This window comes from Anolis carolinensis, chromosome 2, assembly GCF_035594765.1.
Source record: "Anolis carolinensis isolate JA03-04 chromosome 2, rAnoCar3.1.pri, whole genome shotgun sequence".
Lineage (NCBI taxonomy): Eukaryota > Metazoa > Chordata > Lepidosauria > Squamata > Dactyloidae > Anolis > Anolis carolinensis.
In genome coordinates, this window is record NC_085842.1 from 214,890,411 (window position 1) to 214,917,447 (window position 27,037).

Below are 27,037 nucleotides of genomic sequence, written 5' to 3' on the forward strand. Positions count from 1 at the left end.
AGGACGGGGAGAGAGAGGGGGGCCGAGGCGATTGTGAGAAGGGAAACGCCTGGGCGCCCCGCTTCCTGTCTCGCGCTGGCGCTCGCGCGGGTGACGTCGGCTTCCGAGGGGAGGGCGCCAGCCTAAGGAGGAGGAAACGGGCGGCGATAGGACCCACCCGGCCGGGGATGCTCTTGGCGGGCTCCCTGCGGGCGGCGTCGAAGAGGCAGGGGAGGAGGAGGAGCGGCAAAGGCAGCGGTGCGGCCTGGGCGGCAAGCGAAGGAGCCGAGCGGAGAAACGAAATGGAGTGAGTGAGTGAGTGAGTCCTCTCTCTTCAGGCACCCTCCCTTGGTCCAGGACCAGTGTCATGGCGACGGGAAGGGGAAAGTGGGGGGGGGGGGGGGGAAGGCGACGGGCCAGCCCTTGATTGGGAGGGAGGCCCTAGGCTTCATGGTGACGCTAAGGCCCGGATGCGGGCGGATGGGACTCCGCAGGTTTTGGCCCCTCAGGGAAGGATGCGCCTTGGGCCTGTGCCCTTAACAGCAGCAGCAAAAGCCTGGCGCTTAGGAAATGGGGCCCCCTTCCACACAGGTGAATAAAATCCCACATTATCTGCATTGAACTGGAATATATGGCAGTGTGGACTCAGATAACCCAATTCAAAGCAGATATTGTGGGATTTTCTGGATTATATGGCTGTGTGGAAGGGCCCAGGGAGGCCTACATTTCTCTGGCTGGCTGGCAGAAGCCCTTCGCCTGCCCCCTCTCTCTGGCCCCCTTCCACACAGCTGAATAAAATCCAACATTTTCTGCTTTGAACTGGAATATATGGCAGTGTGGACTCGGGGCCCTTCCACAAAACCATATAATCCATAATATCAAGGCAGAAAGTCCACAATATCTGCTTTGAACTGGGTTATTTGAATCCACACTGTCATATATCCCAGTTCAAAGCAGATAATGTGGGATTTTGTTCAGTTGTATTGAAGGGGCCTCAGATAGCACAGTTCAAAGCAGATGTTGTGGGATTTTCTGCCTTGATATTCTGAGTTATATGGCTGTGTGGCAGGGCACCAAAGCGAAGCCTATAGTTCATTTACATTTCATGCGTAAAGCACGCATAGCTTGAAAGTAATTCTGAGCAATAGATTTAATGATTTTGTACTTGAAATAAAGCCTGGATACACTAAGCCATCAGAAAGCAAAGCAGTCACTCAGGGCCTTTCCACACAGCCATATAGCCCAGAATATCAAGACAGAAAATCCACAACATCTGCTTTGAACTGGGTTATCTGAATCCACACTGCTGTATAACCCAGTTCAAAGCAGATAATATGGGATTTCATTCAGCTGTGTGGAAGGGGCTCAGATTACCCAGTTCAAGGCAAATATTGTGGGATTTTCTGCCTTGATATTCTGGGTTATATGGCTGTGTGAAAAAGCCCTCTGATAACCCAGTTCAAAACAGATACTGTGGGTTATCTGCCTTGATATTCTGGACGTCCTTCCACACAGCCTTATAAGCCAGAATATCAAGGCAGAAAATCCCACAATATCTGCTTTGAACTGGAATATATGGCAGTGGGGACTCAGATAACACAGTTCAAAGCAGATATTGTGGGATTTTCTGCCTTGACATTCTGAGATACCTGGCTGTGTGGAAGGGCCCCCTCTCCCTCATCCCTCCCATCATGGGGCTTGAAGTAGCCAATTAAGGCAAATGGAGAAATGCAGGCTGAGCCCAAAGCTTCCATGCATAGGAATGCATGCATACATATATATACATCTCTATGTCTATATATTTATATTCCAATGGCCTGCATAAATGTAAAATGGCCCTGGTCTTTCCCCACTCTTACTTGTGGAGTCACCTAAAAGAGTCATGAATCTCTACATCTATCTAGGAATGGCCTGCAAAATCCCCTGATTTTTCCCTACTCAACTTTTGCTTGTGGGGTCACTTAAAAGATTTGGGACATGAGTCTCTACATCATCTATCTATTTAATGACCTGCAAGACCCCCTGATCGTTCCCAACTTGACTTTTGCTTGTGGGGTCATTTAAAAGATTTGGAACATGGATCATTTAAAGGGACACATCTGAAATGCAATTACTTGCATAACAACAGATATCTTGGAACATATTCACAGTAGAAAGAGCGTAGAAAGAGAATATTTTGTAAATAGTAATATTTTGTAAATGGTCCACTTAGCTACAATTTCCCATTTGCCCTCTGTATGGAAACTTTTGGGACACCCTCAAATAGTGCCAATAGTTTTGTGGGTGTTTTTATTGGCCCTGTGCAATGAACAACAGCATCCTCTTGAAATATTGGAGTATAGCAGATTTGCTCAGTTGCTGTGTCTTCGGGTTGTCATCAAATTCAAGGCCAGTGTGGGAGGGCAGCCCTGTGATATTGCTGTGATACTCTCTCTGTGCTTGACATTCAGAAATTTTGCACTATATCTCAATAACGGAGAAAGTGACAAATCTGTTTATTGTAATATTTATAACTGAACCAGCTCATATTTTTTGTTGTTGCAACCTATCTCTGGGTCAGCCATATTGCTATGTGTTAACGATGAAAGATGAGGGCATTACCGAAGCATCTTTCTAAATTAATTGTGCACATAGAGGTTATTGCCGGGAAAACAGAATAGGCCCATTGATATCTACAAGTGTGATGCATCTTTGTTATATATTTGTTATTTTCAGTTGATTGGTAAAGATGGAGAGAGGCAGAGGAGGAGGAGGAGGAGGAGGAAGGAATGTGGGGGGCTCTGGCCTACACAGGAGCATTTACTCCCAGTCCCAGCAGCAGTATCATTATCCCACATCCTCTTCTCAGACGGGCTGCATGGAAATCCAGGAGCTAGCCTCCAAAAGAGTGGACATCCAAAAAAAGAGGTTCTATCTGGATGTGAAGCAGAGTTCCCGAGGCCGTTTCCTGAAGATAGCAGAGGTCTGGATAGGAAGAGGCAGGCAGGACAATATCAGGAAAAGCAAGCTGACTCTGTCCTTGTCAGTGGCTTCTGAATTGAAGGATTGTCTGGGCGATTTCATTGAACATTATGCCCATTTGGGTCTAAAAGGCAGCCAGACTCATCGGAACGACCATGCTAATGGTAAAGAACAAGATTCAAGAAGGCGCCAACACCATCACCCACCATCGCCTCCAGCATCCGTTGGATCTGAAGAGCATCTTCACAGTGTTTTAAAAACGGAATATATTGAAAGAGACAACAGGAAATATTACCTAGACCTGAAGGAGAACCAACGTGGACGTTTCCTCAGGATAAGGCAGACCTTGATTAGAGGACCTGGCATGATAGGATATTTTGGTCACAGTTTAGGACAAGAACAAACTATTGTCCTTCCGGCACAGGGGATGATTGAGTTCAGGGATGCTTTAGTCCAGCTCATTGAAGAGTATGGGGAAGGAGACATAGAAGAAAGGAGGAGTGGGGGAGATGAACCTCCTGAACTCCCAGAAGGGACTTCCTTCAGGGTGGACAACAAGAGGTTCTACTTTGATGTGGGGTCCAACAGGTATGGTATATTTTTGAAGGTAAGTGAAGTGAGACCTCCATACCGTAACACCATCACTGTCCCCTACAAGGCATGGACAAGATTTGGGGAAAACTTTATCAAGTATGAAGAAGAGATGAGGAGAATTTACAACGGTCATAAAGAGAAAAGAATGGATACCAGAGGGGACAGTGGTGAAGAACAAGAGGGTCTTGATTAGGATGTTTCAACGGGCCAAAAAGCAAAATGAAGAGTTGGCTAGTGGTATTGATCTGTAGTAGTTGGAGGAGGTTGCCTTTGATTTTGTAAGTTATCCCCTGTTGTAAGATAATTTCAGTACATACGATATTACAGAGGTGTGTTTTTTCATCTAAAAGTGTACCCAGCGACATCTCTGTGATTTCTTACAGAAATAACTTAACTGGCCAATGGATCTGATGAAATTATGTACAGTAACACTAAATTTGTTAATGCCCTCTTATGTATAAGGTTTGTGTTGCAATATAACATGATACAACTAAGAAAGATGGAATTGATATCATTTGATCTTAACCACAGAGCACTTAATGACTAAAACTGGTATTTACATTTAAGTGGTTTATTGGGAAAATATCTTTAAATAAGCAAATCTTTTGCTTACTTTGCAGTAAAAAATGAGGGGAGGGGAATCACACCTCTGTATTGTGATGGCCGGTGGTTAATTTCATGGTTACCCAATGTTTTGATAGCTCAGTAATTTAAGTGTCCCAACTATATAAATCCATGTTTGAGTTAATAGGCCATTTCAGAATAATATTGACCATGCATCATCCATTCTATATGGATTACTTACATCATGTGAAGAGAATTTATTTAAATAGTGTAACAAAATTTCAAAACCTATTTTTGTATTTGTGGGGTTAAGGGGTTGCTTTGATGTGCAATTTGGTATTTGATTCATGGTTAGGATTGAAATTCTAAATTGGGTGATTAAATGTGTGCATGAGAAAGAGATGTGGAAAAGTATTAGAATAACTTTTGTTTTTATCTTTATACTTTGGGGGGAGAAAGCTTTGAGAGATTTTGGTGCATCACTTAATTGGTATGAAGCAGATCTCTGAAGCATTCGGCAACAGCTACCACCATTTCCATTATAGCTGTTGCCTCTTAAATACTTATTATTCTAAACCATAATCTACACTTTTTAATTTTGTTAAAATGCATCTAGAAATAATACTAACCAAAATAATTATTTCAGGTTTTTTTAGTATCAAGAAAATGGTTGGAAAAGCCTATGGAAGTGGGGGCAGGATAATTGTGATATTTTAATTGGCAAAAGCGTCTGATAGAGCTGCAATCTTATGCCATCTTATCTGAGAGCAAGACTCACTGAATACACTGGAATTGATGTCTGAGTAGATGTAATTAGGATTGCACTTTATATCAAATTTTGAATTAGACCTAGAACATTCTGCCTTCAAACCATAAAGCATGTGCTTTAGACCTTAATACTGTGTAACTATGTCTCTATGTACAAGATGTTTTACATGTACAGAAATATAACCCATAGTTCTTTTCCAATTATTCCCATTTGATAATTTCAAATCCAAAGAAAATTATTTTTCATAACCAGAAGCTGTGGTAGCTTCACTTTTTTTACTACATGCCATTTCCATACCACTCTAAATGTATGCTGTGTTCTCCTTTTTTTCAGAGTTATTTGTGAAGGTGGAAAACATAGCCCAGCATTTATTTTGGTGCCACAATATTTTCATTTACAAACAAAAGGAAAAGAATTTGCACCAAAATCATCAAAGAGCTTTAGAAATGTGTGTTACAGTTGTGACAGAGAAAAAGAAGAGTATGGACTTTAATTTCACTGTTTTAGGTGATTTGCCCAGTATATGACAATTGAACCTATTGAGAATGTGGTCTAGTTTCAGAAATAACAAATATCCAACCTAAAACTAAGATTTTTTAATTTGGGGAATAAGGAGTTATTGGAAATTATACATTAATCTTGGTGTGAAAGAGGGGTAAGAGTATATCTGGGGAGGGAACCCGTAGATGTAAAATGAAAGTGTTTTGTATATGTTGTTGATTTGATAATTGTAGTGATTTGACTGAATCTAAATTACCACATTGCTGATTTATTGCTGCACATCCTGTGCCTGCATAATAGCAATGGTGCCAGATTCCAGAACATGGGATACGTGAATGTAGGAACTCCTGATGCTCACATTTTCCCAGCTTATATCTTGCTAAAGGCATTTTCTCACGCATTTTATTTTAAAAGGACAATTTACCAGTCAATATAGTAGATATTTTTTGCTGCAAGTGGGAATTACATGGCCCTCCATGCATTTTTGGATTGTAACCTGTAGAAGTCCTTATTATCAGCTGTGGTGGCTAAGACAGCTACGATTTGTAGTCAATATCTGGAGGGCCACATTATCCCAATTTTCATTTTACTAGAAATTTTCCATATCTTGTTAAATATTTCACATAAACATTTTGTATTGTTTCTGCAAATTTTTAAGTGATAAAGTGTACTGTATATACTCCTGTATAAGTCCAGAAATTTTAGCTAAAAATCAACCCAAAGAACCCGAGTTGACTTATCCTTGGGTAATTGTACTGTAAGTACCTTAACTTATTTGAGTAGAGTGGCAAAAGGTGAGAATTTAATCCATCCATGGAGAACCAACTGCCTCTGCTTTTTCCATCATGGCACCACCTCTGGCCTTTTTGAATGCCTAGGTGGGGAAATGGTGGCAGTAGCTGCTGGTCCTCTATAGCCAGTGCTAGCACTTTCCCCTCTCCATGGAATGACCCTCATCTTATCCATTGGGCCTATCGAAATCCATAATTTGGCCTCAAAACTATCCCTCAATTTATGTGTGAAACGCATGAGTATATATGATATTAATTTGGATGTAATAAATATTTGAGAAAATGCATTTCTTCAACAATTCTTTAAAAAATCCAGTAACTGTGAAATGTTTTCCAACACCACTTCATTCAGAATGCATATTAGTTTATACACTGGCATGTGCAAACTTCCACCATTGTTATCTCTATCTTGTTTTCTGAATTGAGCCAAATAATAAGTACATTGGTTGCATGTTGTTCTCTTTCACCCAACTCAGATTTCTGTATCCTTGTGCCCTTAAATAGGGCTCAATTTTTTTTTATTTGTATACAGGCACAGGGTGCCAAGTTCTTCAAGTCAACGACTACAAATTTGTACCAATGTGAGCATCTGGGACTGACTACACATGAGCCTTAAAAGTTGCCACCTGCTCTATATAATTGACATAACTTTTTTTATTTATCCATTGTATGTTACTGGTTTTGTTCTTGTCTTCAAATCCAAGGTTTATATGGTCAGATTTACAGTGACAAGAGCTTAAATGGTAATTTTGGAGAGACGGTCTTTATTCCTGGCAGCACATTTGCATCTTTGGAGAGTGGCAATAACACGTTAAGTATTTGTTTGTGGAAGGGCCTGTTAAAATGTAAAGAAATATTCTTTGCACCCCCCAAAATACCATGTCCCTTAAACTTGAGAAAAAACACAAGCTTATTTGCACTAAAAAGCGTGGCCAAAAACAATTCTAGGAGGGCAGGGTGGATAAATCAGTTTGTACCTCTGAAGTGATTTGTTCTCATGGGAGAATTTTCCATTAAAGCCCTGACCTCTCGTTTAAAACTTTATGGTCCAGACAGAAAGTCTGTCAGTTTTGTGATTTCATAATAATGCACTTTATATTTTATAACTAATAGAAGCACATTTCTGCTACTGGTTTGGTACAATGTGTTTCAGTATAACTTCTACTCTAAATCAGTATAACAATGGCCTTCTGCATGCATGTCTGTACATGATCTATTGCAAGGACTAGATCAAATTATATTGACATGATGGAGAAGAATAGGCACAAACTAAAATTTCAAAATGTCAAGGGCCTGTGATTTGAGAAATGTTGAGTCCAATGCAGTAGACTTGATGTCAATATATATGAAAGTCAAATACTTCAACTGATTTTCAGATATCTTATTCCTGCAACTGATGCAGATGTGGGTAAAACAACCCTGCAGTTTTGCCATGTTGTCACATACCGGTAATCCTCTTTTCCCTTAAAAAAAAAGTATTGTAAGGGATCAGATTTTGTGTGGCAGGTAGGCCATTTGTGCTGACTGTATCTCATATTATACAGCCTTGCTTTTTTTGCTGAAGTACAAAAGTAGAAAGTTATTATGATTAGTGATACAAAAGAGTTCCGTTGTGCAGTTAAAATGCGAAGGAAGTACTTTGTATAATGCATCATACCAATTCTATAAAACCAAGGAGCTTTAGATGAAAATTTTGTAGAACTCCATTTTGTTCTGATGCTCAAGAAGCAAATGTAGTAAAATCTGTCAAAGCCTGACACATGTAAAATTAGATCTTAAAATGAGGTATAATTTCATATTAGCAAAAACATCATTTGTATTTTATTAATTGTGAAACATGTTTAGCTTATAATGCATTCTTCTAAGAGCCTGTTGATTATGATCTTTTCTTTTTCATGTTCCAGTATTAGTACAGTATCTCCATAGGTTTAATTAATTAAAAAATGAGTATCTCTTCTAGCCTAACCCCTTAAAGGCTATTAAAATTTTACATGATTTTCTCATGACATTTTTTCTTTATTTACAACTAATATAGAAAAATAAACTTATGATATAAGAACCAAACTCTTTCTGTTGCTGCAATACAGTTAAATGGCAGCAAAGTATAAAGTCACCTAGTCAATTACATGATCTTTCATATATTTCTCATTTAAGTGGCTAAAGCTGAATCAAATGACTGTTGACCAAAACATCTGAGATCCCTTCCTCAAGCTATCTGACCAGACATGCTAAGGTGAAAGTTATTCTCAAGTCATACAAAGATGTGGCTAGTAGTTGCTTTATTTGTATTGCCACTCTTCTCAGCCATTACTCACAATAATTATTGTTGGTGTTTTCTGTCTACTGACCCTAAACAGCCAATTTCTCCACTTAATTGCAGAGCAGAGAAAATTAGAACTGCTTCCATTTAGGAGGAAAAGAATAGTGGAGGCACTCCCAAGAAATGTAGAAGGCACACATGTTTGCAGTGATTTTACTTCTAATATATTCGTATTATTGGATGTCAAGCAGTTCTCTGCCTGTACCAGATTCACTCAGTTTAAAAATGAAATTTACGAATCAACCTTGATTAATCAAAAAAGAATAAAGTAATTATAAATAGAGATATCACAAAAATGTTTAGTTCACTCAGCTATTTTAAGAGATTTAATCTTTAGACGCTGTTTATTCAAAATAATCTTTTATTGTGTTACAGAACACAGAGAGGCAAGCCTATCTATAGCTGAAAGGGAGGTAGGGATGGAAAAAAAACCTTTTAACAATCTGAAATAAGGATTTTAAAGTGCAGGTAGAAGGCATGCCATTGGATACAATAGCTTTTCTTACAATGGTCTAATATGTTTCAAAATCATATTTATATATGTATGAAGAAAATCATTGGTAGTTGACTTCAATAACATGTGCTTGTAGTGAATTTGTCTGCATTATTTCATTGTGTTCACTAAAAGAGCTTTAAATCTCTGTAGGGAAGAAAACCTGCATAATTCAGTGAAGTTATGATCATTTACTTGTAATTCTGTTAATTGACATTGTAGTAATTTATTCCATGGCCATGTGTTTGTCTTTATTTGTTTAACTCCACTGTAGATTATCTGCAATTTGGATACATGAATTAAGCTCCTTGTAGCCCTACTATGACAGTAGAAATAGATCTATATGCTATGTGCACATTTTAAACATGTTGCATTTTCTAGTGATGCTTCAAAATGAAATTGAGTTTTCCCATGCCCTTGCATTCAGAATTACATTCATGTCCTAAATAAAGCAATAATGAATTAGAATAACATGCTTTATTTGCTTAAAGTCAAGTGAAAATTGAGGTCACTTTTTTCAAACTATGTCCAGTTCTTGAAGGCATTGTAGTGACAGATGAGATCTATATTATTGTTGTTGATGTTGATGATGTTGTTGTTTTGCAAGCAAGAAAAACACAAATTTTATTGCATTTTAATACCACTGTTAGTGATACGCTAGCTCACAATTTATAGAACTGTTTTTATACATTTATTTCCTGATGAAGATAGGCTCAGTTCACCTGTAACATCTGCCTTCCTTCAAACATTGCTTAGAGCAGTAGACAACTTCAGGGGACTGCACCCCTCCATCATGACCCCCTTTTTTTTACTCATTTTCAGTGATTCATTCAAGGTTTTACTCTGCCGTCTGCAGGATATTTGGAAGGGAGCAATTTTGCCAAACTTATTTTCTGTTTTGAACAGTTTTAGCTTCATAAGAAGAACCAGGAAGTAAACTAGAAACACCTTACTTCCTGCTTTTAAAAAGTCCCTCTTAGGATGGATCTACACTGCAATATAATCCAGTTCAAAGAGGATAATCTGGATTTTATATGGCAGTATAGATGGGGCCTAAGACTAAAGCAGCCAGGGAAATCATGGCAAAATCACCTCTGTAGAGAAGGGGGTTAGAATGAAAAAAGATTCCCCTGAAAATATGGTGATGGGAACTTTTGCAGACCGCAGCAATATTCTGGGGAACAGCACATGCAACCCAAGGGTTGCACTTTTCCCACCTCTGCTTTAGAAGCATTGAGTGAAAAATTCAAACAAGGTCACGATTAATTACTTCTGTGATACTATTTGATCTCTTTTCTGACTCTGTTATCATCTGCATCTTTTCTTTGCTGCTATAGAAGGGGTGGGGAGAAAAGTTTGTGGATAAAATTCTCACTGCCTCATATATATGTTGTACTGGATTGTGCAAAAAATTCCTGCCTCCCTCCAATTTTTTGAAAATCTTCACCACATTGATTCTGTAGTTGTGAATGAATGGAAGCATCCTGTTCCCTGTCCCCAGCTAGTAGTGTAAGGAAGCCAGGGCTCCCAATGTTGATGCCTTGGGACATGTTGGTGAACAGCGGTTTGGCATCACTTGCTACCTGTGGGACTGTTTCCCTCCCCCCACAACTGTAATTCCCACAGTGACTGAAGGTGAAATTGATTTAGCAAGTAACTATGTATTGTAAGCATCAGTGTTGCAAGACAGTGAGTATTGGACTACATTTCTAAAGGTCAGTGTTCAAATCCTTGTTCAAGCACAGGAATCCACTGGTTGAACCTGGGCAAGTTGCATTCTCTCGGCCTCAGTGGAAGCCAACGGCAAACCTTGTTTAAACAAAACTTGCCAAGAAAACACTATGATAGGTTGGCATTGTTGATGTTGTGTGCCTTCAAGTTGTTTCTGACTCTAAGATGAACCTGTCATGGAATTTTCTTGACAAGATTTGTTCAGAGAGGGTTTGCTTTTGCCTTCCTTTGAGGCTGAGAGAATGTGGCCTGCCCAAGATCACATTTGAATTTCCATGTCTTAAGCAGGGATTTGAACCCCAGTCTCCAGAATCATAGTTCAATGCTCAAGCCACTATAGCATGCTGGTTCAAGGGTCACCATAACCCAAAAATAACCTGAAGGCATACAAAAACAATCCACATTACAATCAAAATTATTTGAGGATAGATTAGTCTTGAGTGAGCAAATCTGTTTGTTTCACATCTTTATGTACCTTTATAATATGCAAGCAAGAGGTTTTCTTACATAGATATATAGTTTCAAGCACCCATCCCAATAATTACTCTTAAGACTTTGATTTTCCTTTCCTCTCCCATTTCTCAGGTGTGACTGAAATAGTTACTTTGGAGAACCTATCCTAATGATACAAGGCATTGGCTTGTGTTCCAAAACACACACGTAACCCTATTTGTTTTGTCATTTTATCAAGATCCACAAATGATCGCAGTGATATAAAGCAAGCATCGTATGTTTCAACTGAAACATGTCCCAAAATGATAAGTTGGATTTCTTGCATTTTGCATTATTGGCTCAAACTTAGGAAACATTTATCAACAATTCTTGGCGATATTTACTTAGTGATCTATACCAGTATAATAAGAGAGGTATTTTTTAAAATAGTGAAAGAACTTAAGGCAAAAGATGCAGTTAATACATTTGGATGGAAAATTTCCACAAACACTTATTTGCAAAATAAATACGATTTTTATTGCGAAGGAAAAATATTAATCCTTAGTTTTTTTAGCTACCATTTTCCCTGCTGTACAAGTTAAATGAAAAGGCAGCATGGTTATAAAGTGAGTGCAGCTATCTGCTTCTGCAGTTTTGTCCCATGTGCACATTCATGAGCACTAGGCTCTGAATCAGAGTAAATATATTGCACCTGAATAGATTTTGTGGCAGCAATGAAGCCTTTGGCACTGAGATGCTGGGCTGTGATGATGTTGCAGAGGCTGAGCAGTCATGATATTGCCAACTGAGCACCAGAAGACAAGAGGGAAATTTAAAAATTGAAGAAGGAAGAGAAGAGAAGAAAGCAGATGGATGATAGCAAGAGTCTAAGTAAAAGAGAAAGTTGAAGAAAAGGTAGACCTATTGAGAGATGATATTTTAAAGAATGATGATCAGATGAGGTCATCAATATAAGAGAAAGTGTTATCTAGCCAGGGAGGAAATTGGATGTGAAAGTTGTGCACAGGTAACAGGGGAAGAAGAGGGATATAGAATGGGAAGAAAAGGAACCAGTGGCCACCCCCATCTCCCAAAAGTCAGGAAGGGAGAAGTGTTCTCATAGAAGAATCTGATACATTGCAAATAACCAGAATGGTTGCCTCACATCCCGGATAATACAGGCCTATGTAGCTTGTGGTCAACTATATAAAAATCTTTGAGTCTTGGTTACTCAGTTACTTGCTCAGTGAGAAGGAGTTTCAAAGCATTTAAAGTGAAAAATATAGCTGAAACTTGGTGTGATCATAGTTCAATATGCTTCGCCTTTTCATGTATTCCCATCTTTGGAACACAAGACTCATAAATAGTTATAGTTAACAGTCTTGTGTTTAGAATTATATAAAACAGTGAATTTAGTTTGGCAGACACTTTGTGAAACTAAGTTATATCTTTTGTAACTCCGTCCTCCTTATTTTTGCATGAATTGGGTGTCTGCAAACAGGCTGCAAACAGAGCGATACATGTGAACTATTAAAAGAATGTCATTGTCACTGTAATATCATTTTTATTTACCCCATCAGATTTTTTGAGAAAGCTCAGTCACATTGCAACGTGCACTGGAGTACATTCAGTACTACATATGAAACACGGTTTCTTTTCTGGCCACAACAATTATCAGATTTTGTTACTTTATTCAAAAGTTAGACAGAATGAATTTAAATTCTGAGGAGTGGATCAGATTATGTTCCATGTCTTAATTTAGCACAAATAGATGTTATACAATTACTAAACATAGTTTATGAAGCAAAATCTGCAGATGTATGAAGGCCCAATCAACTTTAACCTGAAAATAGTTACCTTTATTCCCAAACAACAAGAGTTATGTTTCCATGCACATAATTGAGCTGTTACTGAATTCTCCTTAAAAGAACAGAAAAATGTATTGCACCTAAGGCTCTGGAGTGTAGAAGAGGCTTAATTAAACATTATTGGGGATTGATATGTGCTGCAATTGAGGGAATATCTGGGAATAGGAGAGGCAGCTACATAAGTATTCCTTACTCTGTCAGAATTATTTAGGTTTATGTAGCCTTATCCTATGTATATTACGTAGGTCAATAACATTTGTTGGGTACAGCAAGCTAATGGCTGGACCCTCAGGGAACATAACTTCATCAGAATGACATAAGTAGGTCTGGTCTAGTGAATTTTCACAACCTTGAAAAGTTGGTTTGGATGACTATCAGAAAAGGCTGAACTATGACAGGATATCGAAAAAATTATTCATAAACTATGTGAGAACATTGCTAAGAAATCTGATGAGGGGAGAATGGAAGATGTTACTAAATGAGAACTAACAAAGGTGTACATTAACATCTATTCTCAAAGGTGTCAAATGAATACTTGGGTTTGTCCATGTGCATTTCTCCAGCTTATGAAAACTTATTCTGATCTTGAATATCTTGCCATGGGAGCAAAAATGTCTCCCACAATTTATACTCACAATGAACAAGCCTTGAGATACCTGAAATAAAATTAACTGAGAAACAGACTAAGTAGGATGTTAAGAAGACTCACTCTTCAGCTATTAACTGCAAGGATGTGCCTAAACAGAATGTACAAACATTTCTGAATTCTTTTTTAATGATGAAAATAGATGCTTTTTAACCTCTGTAAAATGGCTAAGCAAAATAGTGAATGAGGATTAATGACAAAGACTCAGTAATGTCTTTGTATTCCTATACCAGTTCAATAAGGATATTTTCCTTTCTCCTTCTCAGTATAGCCCCCCTGCTTCAAAAGGCCTAACCCAGAAGGTTCCCATTTTCCTAGAACAGGATTTTGGGTACATGAGAGACTATAGGACACATAAGTCAAAGGCAAGGCCCGTGGGACGAATCTGGCTTGCCACATTATTTTATGTGGCCTGCAAGGCTTCGAATTCCAGAGTAACCATTACATTCATGCAATCTTTCAATTACAAACAGCCCTTTGAAGGCAACCATAAGGCGCTTGATGAAAATAAGTTTGACACCCCTGCTATAGGATAAAAGAGGGTCAGTTATTTTGGTGGAAATTGCAGGATCCAGTGGAAGCCCACTATTGGATCCCATCTCCATACAGCCATTATATATAAGTTATACTAAATTGCATCCTTAAATCCTACTACAGTTTTCTTCTTGGTGATCTTTTGTTCTTGCTTTTTCTAGTTATCCCTGTAATGGAAGACTACTAATTGCTAATTGAGCACAGAACCAAATGCAGTAAAACAAGTAAATGCATTTGAACTTAACCAGACTTTTTGGTCTTAAAATATAATTTTTCAAGTACATTCCAAGACCTACTAAATTTTTCTGTTCCAACTGCAGCTTCTTAGACCATTTGGATAGCCCTCCACATTCAGTACTTTTAGCTAGAAAGTATAGTTCAGATCTCACAAGATAAGCGGCTTTACACAAGTAATGTTTTTTCTGAACAAAAGAGTGTTTAGCATTCCCAGTTAATAATTTTACAGGGAACGTGAGTAGTATAGAGTAGTAATTCCCTTGTGAGAGAAAAGGAAGCAGTACTGGCCCTGGATTAAAGCTGCATAATTATATTTCAAAGTGCATTTGTTTTAGTTAGTTTGTGTGTGTGTGTATGTATGTGTGTGCGCGTGCATATTTTAGTCAAGAATGTTCACATTTTGTCTTAAAACGTTTATACAATGTGCAATATATCACATATACCCCAAACTGGCACATGAATAACGTGCAAGCATTGTTAATCTTGTAACAAAAATTGGCTTTCACCCAGTCTGTTTCTGTTGGATTGCTTGGTGTTTGTAGAGGCTGTTGATGTATGACAGGCTTTAAACAATGACAAAAAATTATCTTCAGTTGGTGGCTAGCAAGTCAGATATTTGAAGATTTAGTGTTTCCCAATTCGATTTCCTTTTTTAACCTTCATGGTTATGGATGTGTTTTTTCTCATTAGATAATAGATACATTTCATCTAAAGGTTCTTGGATGAAATGGCCTTTCTGTGTAGTGATGTAAAAATTATAAAAGATTTTTCCTTTTCCTCCATTTTGTCAGTATAGTTTTGGACTGGTGAAAATCATAAGCAATAATTTTTCCCTTACTTGTTTGCTTTATGCATAAATGACCATCCTGTCTACACAGTATGCAGCATTCACATACATAGATTTGCTTGGTGAAAACTATCCTGTGGCATCCTAAAGACTGAGAACATGATTATAACATAAGCTTTCGTAGGAGAGCCCATTTCATTAGACATAGAAAATAATCATACAAATGTATATATATATAGAGAGAGAGAGTCAGTACAGAAAAAAATATTTTTTTGTTTTCACAAAGCAAAGCTCGTGAGCAAAGGAGTCAGCAATCAGTGTGTCCCAGTGCTATGCAAAATAGAAACTAATACAAAAACTATTCAGGCAGCATCAATAGCAGTCCTGACAATGCTTACATGAGATAAATAGGCATAGTGTGAACAAGTGCTGGAAACACTCAGGAGAGACCATTCTTTTCCACAGTCAGTCATTCTATGAAATTATTGATACCAAGTTCCACAGATTCAACATCGCTAATAATTTTATCAATTGGAGGATTATCTGATGTATGGTTGTCACAGCATATCTGTAGAAGATATGATTGACACAGTTCTGATCCTTAATATTATGGGCTTTCCACTTTTGTTCTTCTTATTATTGTTATTATTATTTTGTTACTATCATTGAACACCATTCTGCCAAGAAAAACCTGAAGCTATCTTACAATTAAAATATGCAAAAGATAAAAACAAAAATGTTTTAATAGGAATATAAAACATGTCCTCCCCTTCTATCTTGTGCTGAGACTGATATATTTAGCTTGTATAAAGGTTTGTGATCTGCATATTTTTTAATGTGGCATAAGCTGTTTACTGCCACAGGTACTGGCAGCAAATGATGACACATGTCACAGTAAAGTATGAGCCAATGTGGCTCTGGTGGTATTTGATCCAGTACATGTCAGTTGAGCAAATAAGAGGAACAATGTTAGAATCAAGAGTGAATTCCTTGTATTGCATTTCTCATTTGATTACTGGTGGATGTTGACTTCCAAAACAAATATATAATAGTAGCTACTAAAGCTGTGCCATTTTGGAATTTGATGGATGGTTACTTTTTGGCCTTTATTGCTTAAGCCATTCCTTTGTACGTTTCCATGATTTATCTGTTCTATCTTTTCAACAGATGGGTAATATATAGCATCTGTTTATATTGTAGTATTTAAAGTTAAAATGGGAACCTTGAGCTGTGAAGGGAGGCCCATTTTTGGAACACAACTGCTTAAGAAAAACATCCTAACACCTACTTTTCTACCATGAATAACATTCACAAAGCATACATTTCAGAATGATTTTCTTAAGAATTATGATTGTACTTTTTTTAAGGGAAAGTAATATTTCCTTTATATGGAGCATTTTAAGAATCTGCAAAACAAGATGGTATGCCAAATTCCATTGTAGATCATACTCATGTGAGATATGAAAGTTCTGTTTATGGCATTCTAATTGATAGCCCATTCATACATGTAAATAATTGATTATTGAATATCAGTCTTTCAGAATAGGAAATCACCAGATATGTAGATAATTCTGCTGTTCCAAATTCAGCCTTTCCCACTTTGCTGTTATGTGACCTTTGTTTTACTCAAGTTTTGACTAGTTGTTTTGGCAAACTGGATTTTATAGATGTCTGTTTTTTAATAGTATCCATTGTCCTGAAAAAAACCTATGATATGAATGAGTAAGTCTTCCACCTTGTGGCTGAAGATGGTATTGCACATTGTGACACATTTAAATTTAGACTGAAATCCCCTCAAGGTCCCCTTTGTATCCATCCCAACTTTCAAATGTTTACATTTTATGATAGTCGAAAAATAGTGAAGACACACATACTTTTATTATTGCAGATTGAGAATGTGGAATATAGTCCACCAAAGCTTATGTCATAATTAATTTATTAGTGTTTAAGGTGCCACAGGCTTCTTTGGTTTTTGCTGCAAAAAAAACAAACAAAAAACTGGCACAGTTAACTCTTTTGAAACAGAAACAATAAAACAGGCTTCCCAGGGAATAGCAGAAGTGTATCACTTGGAACACAAAGGCATACTGGAGGATATCATTCCCAGATCCACTCTACATGTTCTCTGGGCAGCAAAAAGAGATTTTTTTTGTAAGATCCGATTTTGCCTAGCAATCTTCTAATGGTTTTTCTTCTCAATTCAGCCATGGTGGAGAAAACCTATTTTCACTCTTCCTCTGAAAAATATAGAAAACATTGGCATAGAATTTCTAGATTCTTTTATGAAATATTTTAAATTAGTTCAGTCCTAGAGTTGAATTCCTAGAGGCCAGCATGATTGTTTCCTCAAATTCATTAACAATCACATCCATGTTCTGTTTCTCCCAAAGTGAGCATAATGTGTACAGACATTTTGTAAGAATCATTATGAGTCTATCTTTTAAAGTGTTGTTTCCAAATAAACCTCCCACAAACTGCACATTGAGGCATTGATGGTGCAATCCTATAAAATCTCTTGAATGTTTGGCAAACTTTTCAGGGAACCTTCCGCTAGATTTTTACTTCATGATAGCAGAACGGTGACAACACAGAAAGATTTGTTCTGGCTGACTTGTAATAAATACTAGTATTTTTGCTTTTCACCTGTATTATAGTGAGGGTTTAAGGACCTGTATTATATTGTAAAGCTATATACAATTTAAGTTGTTTGTACATAACTGCAGTCTCAACAATAGCATTGCATATTTCTTTAAGCATAACAAATTGTAATGTGGAGCATTAATGTGCTCTCTGCTCTTACTTTTACTCTCTTAAGTACCATAACAGTCTAACTGGGTTTGGGATGCTAACCCAAATCGCGATCAAAGATAGCACTTTAAGTACTTGTAGTCACTTTTCTTCTTACTATATGGAGCACCGCACTTTTATAAATACTACTAGCACTGAGTTTTAAACATATTGTTTTCCCCACCCCATTTTTGTAGTCTTTACAGGGTGTATGTTTAAAATAGGTGGTGGCACTATGAAGATAGTTTTCATTAATGTGGCCACCGCCTGATGCCTAACTCAGTCATATATTTAGGAATTTTATAAACGGATAAAAAGTGGGTGATAATAATGAATCCAAACTATATTTTGTACCTTTAACAAATCCTAAATTGCTGACATCTATACTAATCTAAAAATAAATCTAGCATGGGTATATGCATAGATAAGCTTTCAAAAACACCAAAGACATCAGGAAAAAATTAATGGACAAGAAGAGCACAAGACCTTATGTTTAAAACTGAAATTTTAAAACTTTGCATTACCTTGACAGTATGAAGAATTAGATTTGAAATGCAGAGTTCTGTATATATAATATTTGGTGATGATAGTTTTTAGTATGGGGGATTATCATGGAAAGACAGGAAAGCAGAGCAAGGGTTACAGTTTTACTCTGTGTGTCTGGATTATGTAGACACATCATAAATCATTGCAGTAAAATACAGTACACATGCTTCCAAAAAGGTCTGACATATTAATGTAGTTTCAACCATTTTTAAAAAGCAGGATAGAACTAAAATGCATATGAATGGATAGACATAGAAATTTCTATGTGTGGTGCTGCATTTTAGGAGTACTGTTAACTTATGGAAAGTTTACTAAAAACAGAAGACTATTGCTGCACAATCGTCATCATTAAATTTCTATTAGTTCCCAGTATAAATACGAGGATATCTGTTCTGCTCTAAAATAAACTGGCCTGAAAGAAGATTGTATAGTATAATATATATAAACAGGGAGTTCCAGATTTGTTTCATGCTGTTAAACTAAGTAATTGTTAAGAACTTGGCAATTCTCAAAAAGTAAATCAAAAGCCAATACGGGACATCCATTAGTGAAACTGTTTCCATCAATAGAAATGGAAGTGTATGATTTCATCTCTTCAGCATAGCCCCTTTTGCACCCCCAAAAACTGTTCAAAGGGCTGTAAATTCTCTATAACTGGTATTTGGGTAGCACCATGGGCTACTGGGGTGGTGAGGAAGATGTCATTTTTGTTGACTGTACTGCCTACAAATATTTCAGTTGGGGCCAATTTATGGAGCTGGTTTACATCTGAATACAATTGTTATCTTAGATGTCAGTCCACAAATAATGAGAATATTTGTGAAAACCCTAAAATATTTTTGCACATCAATGTGATTCTACCCCCTAATCTGGCTAGCACAGTGCATATACAGAAGCTGGCTTTTGTGTGTGCATCCCACGTTGGACTGGGAACTATAAACTGAAAGAGAAGTTAGATGGCACCATTCAGAGTAGCTTTTGAAGCTGCCATATACAGTTCCTGCCACTGTGTCAAGAACCATGAGTCCATTCCTGATTAAGTGATTGACATTAAAGCAGCAATCAGGGACAAGGAGACCAAATGAAAAGTATCTTGATTGAAGCATTGCTCTTAAAATGTTTAATCAGACCCTGTGTCATGTACTCAGTCTAAACTAATAAGAGTAGTTGAGTTTTGTACAGCCCATTTTCATAACCGAAATAGTCTTGAATGAGCTTTAAGAACCCAAACATCTCTATTTGGATTACAATATTGGCTTCAGCCATATCAATTTGACTGTAGCCGTGATATTTTTCAGAACAATCCTTACATTTCAATTATTTCTCCCAAATCCTGGACATTGTTTGAATGTCTTTTCTACCTTTACCTAAGCATATTTATTCATAATAGCTGGCATAATTAGTCCCTTTGCTAACTGTAATTACAAATATATATATATATAAGTATATGAGGTGGAGATTTCTAGATTCAAACATCTGTGTAAAATCTGGTAGAGATCTTGCAGCTTTTCTCCCCTGAGCTACCATACACAGAAAGAAAGGAAGGGGAAAATGTCGTTCACAAATAAATTAAGGCGATGCATTTAACTGAAAAGGTAGGGTCCAAAGGGCTACACATGGTATTCTTTACAGACTTGTATGCCCTGCCTTCCTGCTACAATTTCCTTAAAACAGTGCTCCAAAAGCAGGGGACACACCAGGGCTGTGTCCAGAAAGATCCATGTTGAGTCTCTTTGGATCCAAAACAGTTTAATCCACCCATTTTGCTAGCCCAGTTTTGTGGATCTCATCTGTAGTAAGTGAAACAGTCTGCAGGTTGTATTTTATTTTGAACATTTAATAGAAGATAACCTTTAAAAAGGATTGGTGTCTTTCTTTAGCTAGATCTCTCCTTTCCCCCCACTTTTCTTCTTTTAACCTGCAGTTAAAATATTCATGTAAAAATATTTCTAAGGAATAATGTGCTGCTTTTTAAAAAGATCAGAATGAAATTGTAATGGCACGCAGGTAGTGTTTAACAATAGTCAGTTGTGATTTTTCTTTTAATTTTTAACAGCATGTGTAGTCATTTTACTTACATTTTTAGTATTCTTCCATAAATATGTAAAGGTATTTTCACAACTGCACCTATAATCAGAGTACAACATTACAACAGTCAAGTTAATCAAAAATCATGTGCATAGCAGGTAACAGTTTTTCCTCTGTGTGTATTCCTTCCCACTGGTACTATTTTTAAGTAGGATATTCTTAACCAAAAGGTGTGTTAAAGTCATGGCATGAAAAATCGTAAATGTAAATGAGTACATGTAATGCTAATTAAAGGAATTTTCTTAAACCTATGTGATGCTTAATATTTTCCTTAGAAAGTTTTGTTTTAAAGGTAGATCACTGTTCTGAAGGATGTTGGTCCTATGGAATAAAAATAATGGAAATAAAATGCATGTGTTACAATTGTAGACATGGTAAAGAATTAAATGTGAACTTACTGTACAATACTGACTCTGTTTTCAAACAATCTGTTTTGCTGTTCTATTGTTAACATATATTTAAAAAAGCAAATGTACTGTTATTTAGCACTTTTTTCCTATGTACCCTGTTCTCTCACTATACTAGAGGTATGAAAAGGCATAGGTGTGGAATATGTAATCATGCCTGCATGAATACTTTAAGGTTTGTGCTTTCCTTTTGATGTGCAAGACTGGGCTCTGTAAGCATCATCTGACGTGCAAAACTCTCTTTCTTTTGGCTTATACCATTATAGTATCATAATTGTTTAAAGCCAACGTAAAATTCAGGGTCTCTTTACATGATCTCTATTCTAAAAGACAAGTAGTGGCAATTAGAAGCAATACATGTCTTAATTCATAACAGATAATTTGTAGGATCATTTATTTGAACCATTAAACTCTTTCCTTGTAGTTCACTAAATTATGTCTTTTAATGTGCTAGAAGGAAGGTAAAGAAGATATTTATTGAATAGATTTTGTGGCATTCTAGTTGTGTTATCAGCTTGTGTTTGCCTTTGTTGCTATATAGAATGGAAAACATCACACTTACCATAAAGTAGCATTAAAAGCATACCCTGAGATATTGTTAAGTATAAGTGACAGGGTGAATTAACACAACTCCAGTATAAGATTTAGATAGCAGATTAAATACAGCATAATGAGAACTCTGAAGCTGTAATTATGAAAAAATGGAACAGTAGGAACATACAAGTAAATAAAAGGATTTTTTGTTAATTAAAAAGTGATGTGAAACCCAACAATTCGTGGATTCTGGCTGTATTTCCAGAGAAAATAGTGTTAAGGGCTATTTCTTATGTGCGTTGAGCATCAGAGATAAAACATGTTTGAACGTTCTTTCACATAAAGGATGCAGTGGTTTGGTTTATTTAGCATGGAGGAACTTTCAGAGTTTTAGCCCTTACATTCTGTATTCTGAGTAGGGCTGAACTATATGCTTTTTGTGATTATGTACTTGAGTCCACAAGATGACAAAAAGCTTGAATGTGTGAAACTGTCTCCCATTAAAAATGATATTTGAGATACTATCAACTGATCTGAAAGTTTTGATTGTTCAATAAAGTTCCAGATAAGGTTGTCATTACTTACAATTACATGCAATCAACAAGATTGGGGCTGAAAAGAAACATGTCTGCAAATCTATGAGGAATTAGTGACAGCAGAGCACTAATCTAGCCCAAAAAGCAGGAAGTACCCTATATACTCATGGATATGTCTAGAAATTTTAGTTAAAAAATCTGAGTTGACTTATGCATGAGTCCAAAAAGTAACTATCCCCTTCTCTGAGTAGAGTGGCAAATGGCAAGAACTTAGCTCATCCCAGGAAAACCAACCCCTCTCTCTCAGCACCACTTTTGGACTCTTTGAATGCCTGGACAAGGAAGTGACCAGGGACAACTGGCCTTCTGATGCAGCACTGGTGCTTTCTCGTCAGTTTAGCCATGTGTCATATAAAAATTCATAATCTTATACATGACTATATATAGCATGTGCTATAAAGCATCAAGCAAGAAGTTGGAAGCTATTAAGCATCTAGGAATTCTGAAAATAAGGAAACACAATGGAACAATATGTTGTTATTTTTATGAGGAAGTGGGAATTAAAGGAGAATGTGAGACTGAAAATGCAATTCAGCCACACTGCAAATCTTTTGCAAAACTGTTGCTTCAACAAAAAAAGAGAGATGGGTTTGAAAGGTTATGTTCCAGAGGGAAAAAGACAATGAAGATCATATCTGGTGGTAGACTTTTCATCTTGTCAAGCAATTGAAAGAAAGTGGAAATAAAGCAGTGAAATGGAAGGGACTTCAATAGGTGACACATTCAGAGGGCAATTGAAGTCATGGTATTGAATAAGATTAAAATAAAAGCTCATAGGATGAAAAAAGAGAATGATATGGAGAATGTGAAGACAGTAAGAAAGAGAATGGAATCAGGAAGGAAGGCTACAGTTATAGCAGAAAACAAATACAGGAAAAGGTGTGCTGCCCATATGGCAAAATACAAAATTCTCAAACAGCAATATCTTTATGAGGCAAACCCAAAAAGCATGAGATACATTGAGCAGGCTTTTGAAATATGAATGACATCTCCAGGCAAAAGTACTAAAATCATATAGAAAAAAAAAAGAAATATGATAGAGTCACATGTCTACATTTTGTCAAGGTGTTTTTGTATTGTCAATTGAAATGGTCTGGTGGAGTATCCACATAGACACAAAACACTCAATTCTTTGGCAGTGTTGACTTGGAACAACAGCCTGGATCTCAATAGAAGTTAGGTACTTTTTCTGTTACTAACAGAGTTTAGATTTTATTGATTGGATTTTACAACTCTTTATCTCCCAGAGCCAACATGGCCAGAGAAGAAAGTGGCCTCTGCCTAACTGGATACCCCTCCAGACCATCTTAACTAAGAACAACAAAAGAATCCTGACAAAATGTAGACATCAACATTGAAAATTTTCTTCTTCTCCTTTATGATTTTTAATACTTTTGGCCAATAAAGCAGCTAGTAGTGTTTTGAAAGCTTGCTGGAAGGATTTTGTGCATTTTTGGTTGAACCAATAAAGATACTGCTGTTTTAACAGCAGCACTAACCAGTTAAAACTATGTGAGTTCAATCTGATTTTAAGCTTCAATCCACAGTGAGATCTCCCCGGCAAAATTAAAGTCAAGACAATTTTAGCCAGCTGCCACCTTCCACGTAATTCAGAAGTTCACCCAACTCTCCAGATACCCCATATAATAATGTATAAGTCTATAAATTGTAGTGAAAAAAATCAACCCAAAAACCCGAGCCAACTTAGTCACTTGTCAATGTGTGTACTGTACCTTAACTCTTTATCAAAAAAGAAATTACCTCCTCTGAGTAGAGTAGCAAAAGGTGAAATGTTAGACCATCCAAGAAGAAATTAAAAGAAACTGAGTGCCTGTAACTCTCTCCACCATAGTGCTGCTTCTGACCTTTTTGAATGCCTGGGTGGGGAAAATGGTGACTGCAACTGATCCTGAGGTGGTATTAGAGCTTTCCTCTCTCCATGAACTGACCCTCAACATATACACGGTCATATCAAAATCCATAATTTTGCCCCAAAATCTTCCTCGACATATACACGAGTATATACAGTAATATTTTCAGAGAGCACAAGGAATTGCAAGACGAACCGGCAAATGTAACTTCAAACAGTAGAGGCATCCCCTGAGTAACCACCTCCTTTGGAGCTACACCTGAAGGAGGGAGACAAATCTGAAACCAGGCTTATGGCTTACAATTTCAGCCTCGTTTTCTATATTTACATCCGTTAACTGGCTGCTGTTATTTGCAGAAGGAAGTGTTTTCAACTACATACTAGGAGCTAAAAACATACTAAAATAGAACAGTCTGGTGGTCTAGAGCAGATGTATTTACAGTGCTTACTTCTTGCAGGCCTCACTTCAAATTTTTATGCTCCATTTCTTTAATTTCATAGTCTTAACAAAAATAACATTGGCTGTCTAGAATTCAGTAGTTAACCCCATCAGTTATTTTCTCTTTTAAATGTATCTTTCAAACTTGATCACCTATTTGATATTGATCCAAGCCAATCAAAGTGCTTGGATATTTGTTTTGATGTTGAGGCCATGTAAATAAAAGACCCTGAATTTCGAAGAGGGATGAAATAAGCCAGTCAACAAAATCCCTGTGCTAATCTCAAAATGCATTTAAAATCTCCAGCATACTCTAGTATTAACAGGGTGTTCAGATGTGACTTGTCATGTACTGTACTCAAAGGTTCATTGATCAGTGACTGTATTGTACTGTATAAATAATCATGAATTGCCTTGTATTGTTGATACTAAGGCTGTACCACACAGATTTCCATGTTCCAAGTTTGTCAGCAATGCATGTTGCCAGTTAGGTCCTAAAACTATGTGGTGCTAACTCTTCCATATCCAATGGTGCTTTTGTGGATGCTAACTGCTGACATGCTGAGTAGGGCAGAGACTTGATGTTGAAAAGTGTCTCATCTGGTCGTAAAATTAAAAATCAAAACCATGATTTAAACTTGAATTGTTTCACAGTACCATTGACAATCCAGTGTTTTGTATGTGTATATTTTTTAATGGAATTCTTCAACTGATTCTTCAAAAAGCAGCTCTCCCACATCTCCTATGAATGGATTTATATTTCCTCCAGGGAACAGTGTCATCATTTTGACTTGTCAGTTACAGTTTTTCCCAGTGTCTGAAATTTGCAGATGCTGGGCCTACTTATATATTTTGAAAACTGTCATTGCCTTGCAACTCTGATTCACAACCATAATATGGAACAGACCTGAACCTGACTACTAAAAAATATTTACTAAAATGGGACCTTGTAAATTCTAACACAACAAACTTTGATTATCCTGCTTATAACGATTTGTGGGATCACATGCATTATATAGTCAAATGTAGCTTTGTCATGAAGGATACAGCCAAAAGGGAGCTGCAGCTCACCATGACTTCCTTGCTGGTGTATTTGTCTAATATGTATGCTTATTACATTCCAGTTTTAGATGTATGTTTGAGGGGATCTTAAGTGTAAATCTAAAAATATGTCAAGTGTCCCACAAGGGGGGGGGGGGGGGAGGGACAAAATAATCAAAGTGTTTACTGAAGACATTTTATTCAATTCAGAATCACATGGGCAAAATGAAAAAAAATCAATTTCTAAGTAATTCATTAACTTCATTTCAGACAAGATGGTTTAAGATAGTCTGTATCCATTTATATTTTTAAAATGCACACATCTATATATGGTGTTCCTAATTTCAGTGTTGTTTAAATAACTATGAAAAAGAGGCAACGTTATACGTTTCTCCAGTAATTTCAGATGTAATTATTTGGACCATTGCAGTCAGTCACTACAGACCTAAAATCTAGAAGCCTAGTTAACCAAAATATTACAGTTCAGTTTATTGCAGAGTTGATCTATATTTATAAGGGACACATTTCGCTTTTATGTAGTAGTGCTGTGTTATATCCCAAAAGCTTTAGGCAAATTGCAGTACTTAAAATTAAAATCATGGAATTGTTTTTGTTTGCTAAAATTCCATATAGTACTTTCCATTTTAGTTGCAAATATCCTTGAGCTGCTCTGTCAGTTGATAAGAATAGCATACAGCTGGCTTTGTTTTGAAATGGGATGAAAATGAACAAAAGCAAAGAGACAACACAAAGCTTTGTGAATGGAAATTCAGAGAAGCGGAAGAAGTTGATCCATAACCTTAGAAGAATAAGAAAATATATATAGTGCAGCCCATATGCAAAACAACTTCTGAAATTTAAATTACTTCAGAAACGCTTTCAACAAACACGTTCTACAGACTTTCTATATGTACTCTAAGACCGAAGTAGTCAAATCTTGCACTGCACAGTTTCCGATTGTAGGTCTGATGCATGTATCAGAGGTGGACATTCAGAATGTGATAAACTAAGACAGGATAGAAACATGCTGTGTCTTTGTGGTGTGTTTAATACGCATTTAAAGTTGACATTCAAACTACATTTCACCTACTTGCAGTCATAAATTATATTATCCAGAACTCTTATCAATGCATCACATAATAGTATTCCTTTTTGTGAAAAATTATATCCTGTTATACTAGTTTCTTCATGGGATCGTATAGTTAAGAAAAGGAAATAATAGGTGGCAAGTGTAAGATGAAGAAGTAAAAATGAATAAATATTAGCTCTTTAAAAAGTGTTTCATATTTTCCCCTTCATTGTCCTCACTTGCTGAAGATACAACATTTTTGCTGTACTGGATTTCCTGTTTTGTCACATTTAACCTTTTTAAAAAGAGCTGCTTTTTGGAGGAATATAAATATATATAAATATATATTTGTCAGTTTAACGTCTATTTGCCCATTTCCAAATGAATTTACATATTGTTGTTTGCCACTGTTTGTTCTGTCTTACAATAAATTGCTTACTTGTGTAGTCTTAA

General features: G+C 36.7%; 1 protein-coding gene across 4 annotated transcripts; it reads left to right on the plus strand.

Annotated features, from left to right (window-relative positions):
• The first annotated feature begins 27 nt into the window (after positions 1 to 27).
• On the plus strand, positions 28 to 27,037 carry purg (purine rich element binding protein G). Of its 4 annotated transcripts, none has more exons than XM_062971715.1 (2): positions 28 to 298; positions 2,695 to 27,037. In XM_062971715.1, exon 2 carries the CDS (start codon positions 2,708 to 2,710, stop codon positions 3,725 to 3,727), a length of 1,020 nt encoding a protein of 339 aa, XP_062827785.1. In that variant the 5' UTR covers positions 28 to 298; positions 2,695 to 2,707; the 3' UTR covers positions 3,728 to 27,037. The 4 variants fall into 4 exon arrangements, with proteins under 4 accessions (XP_062827785.1, XP_016851358.1, XP_008114837.1 ...); XM_016995869.2 differs by having other exon boundaries at positions 28 to 294; XM_008116630.3 differs by having other exon boundaries at positions 28 to 290.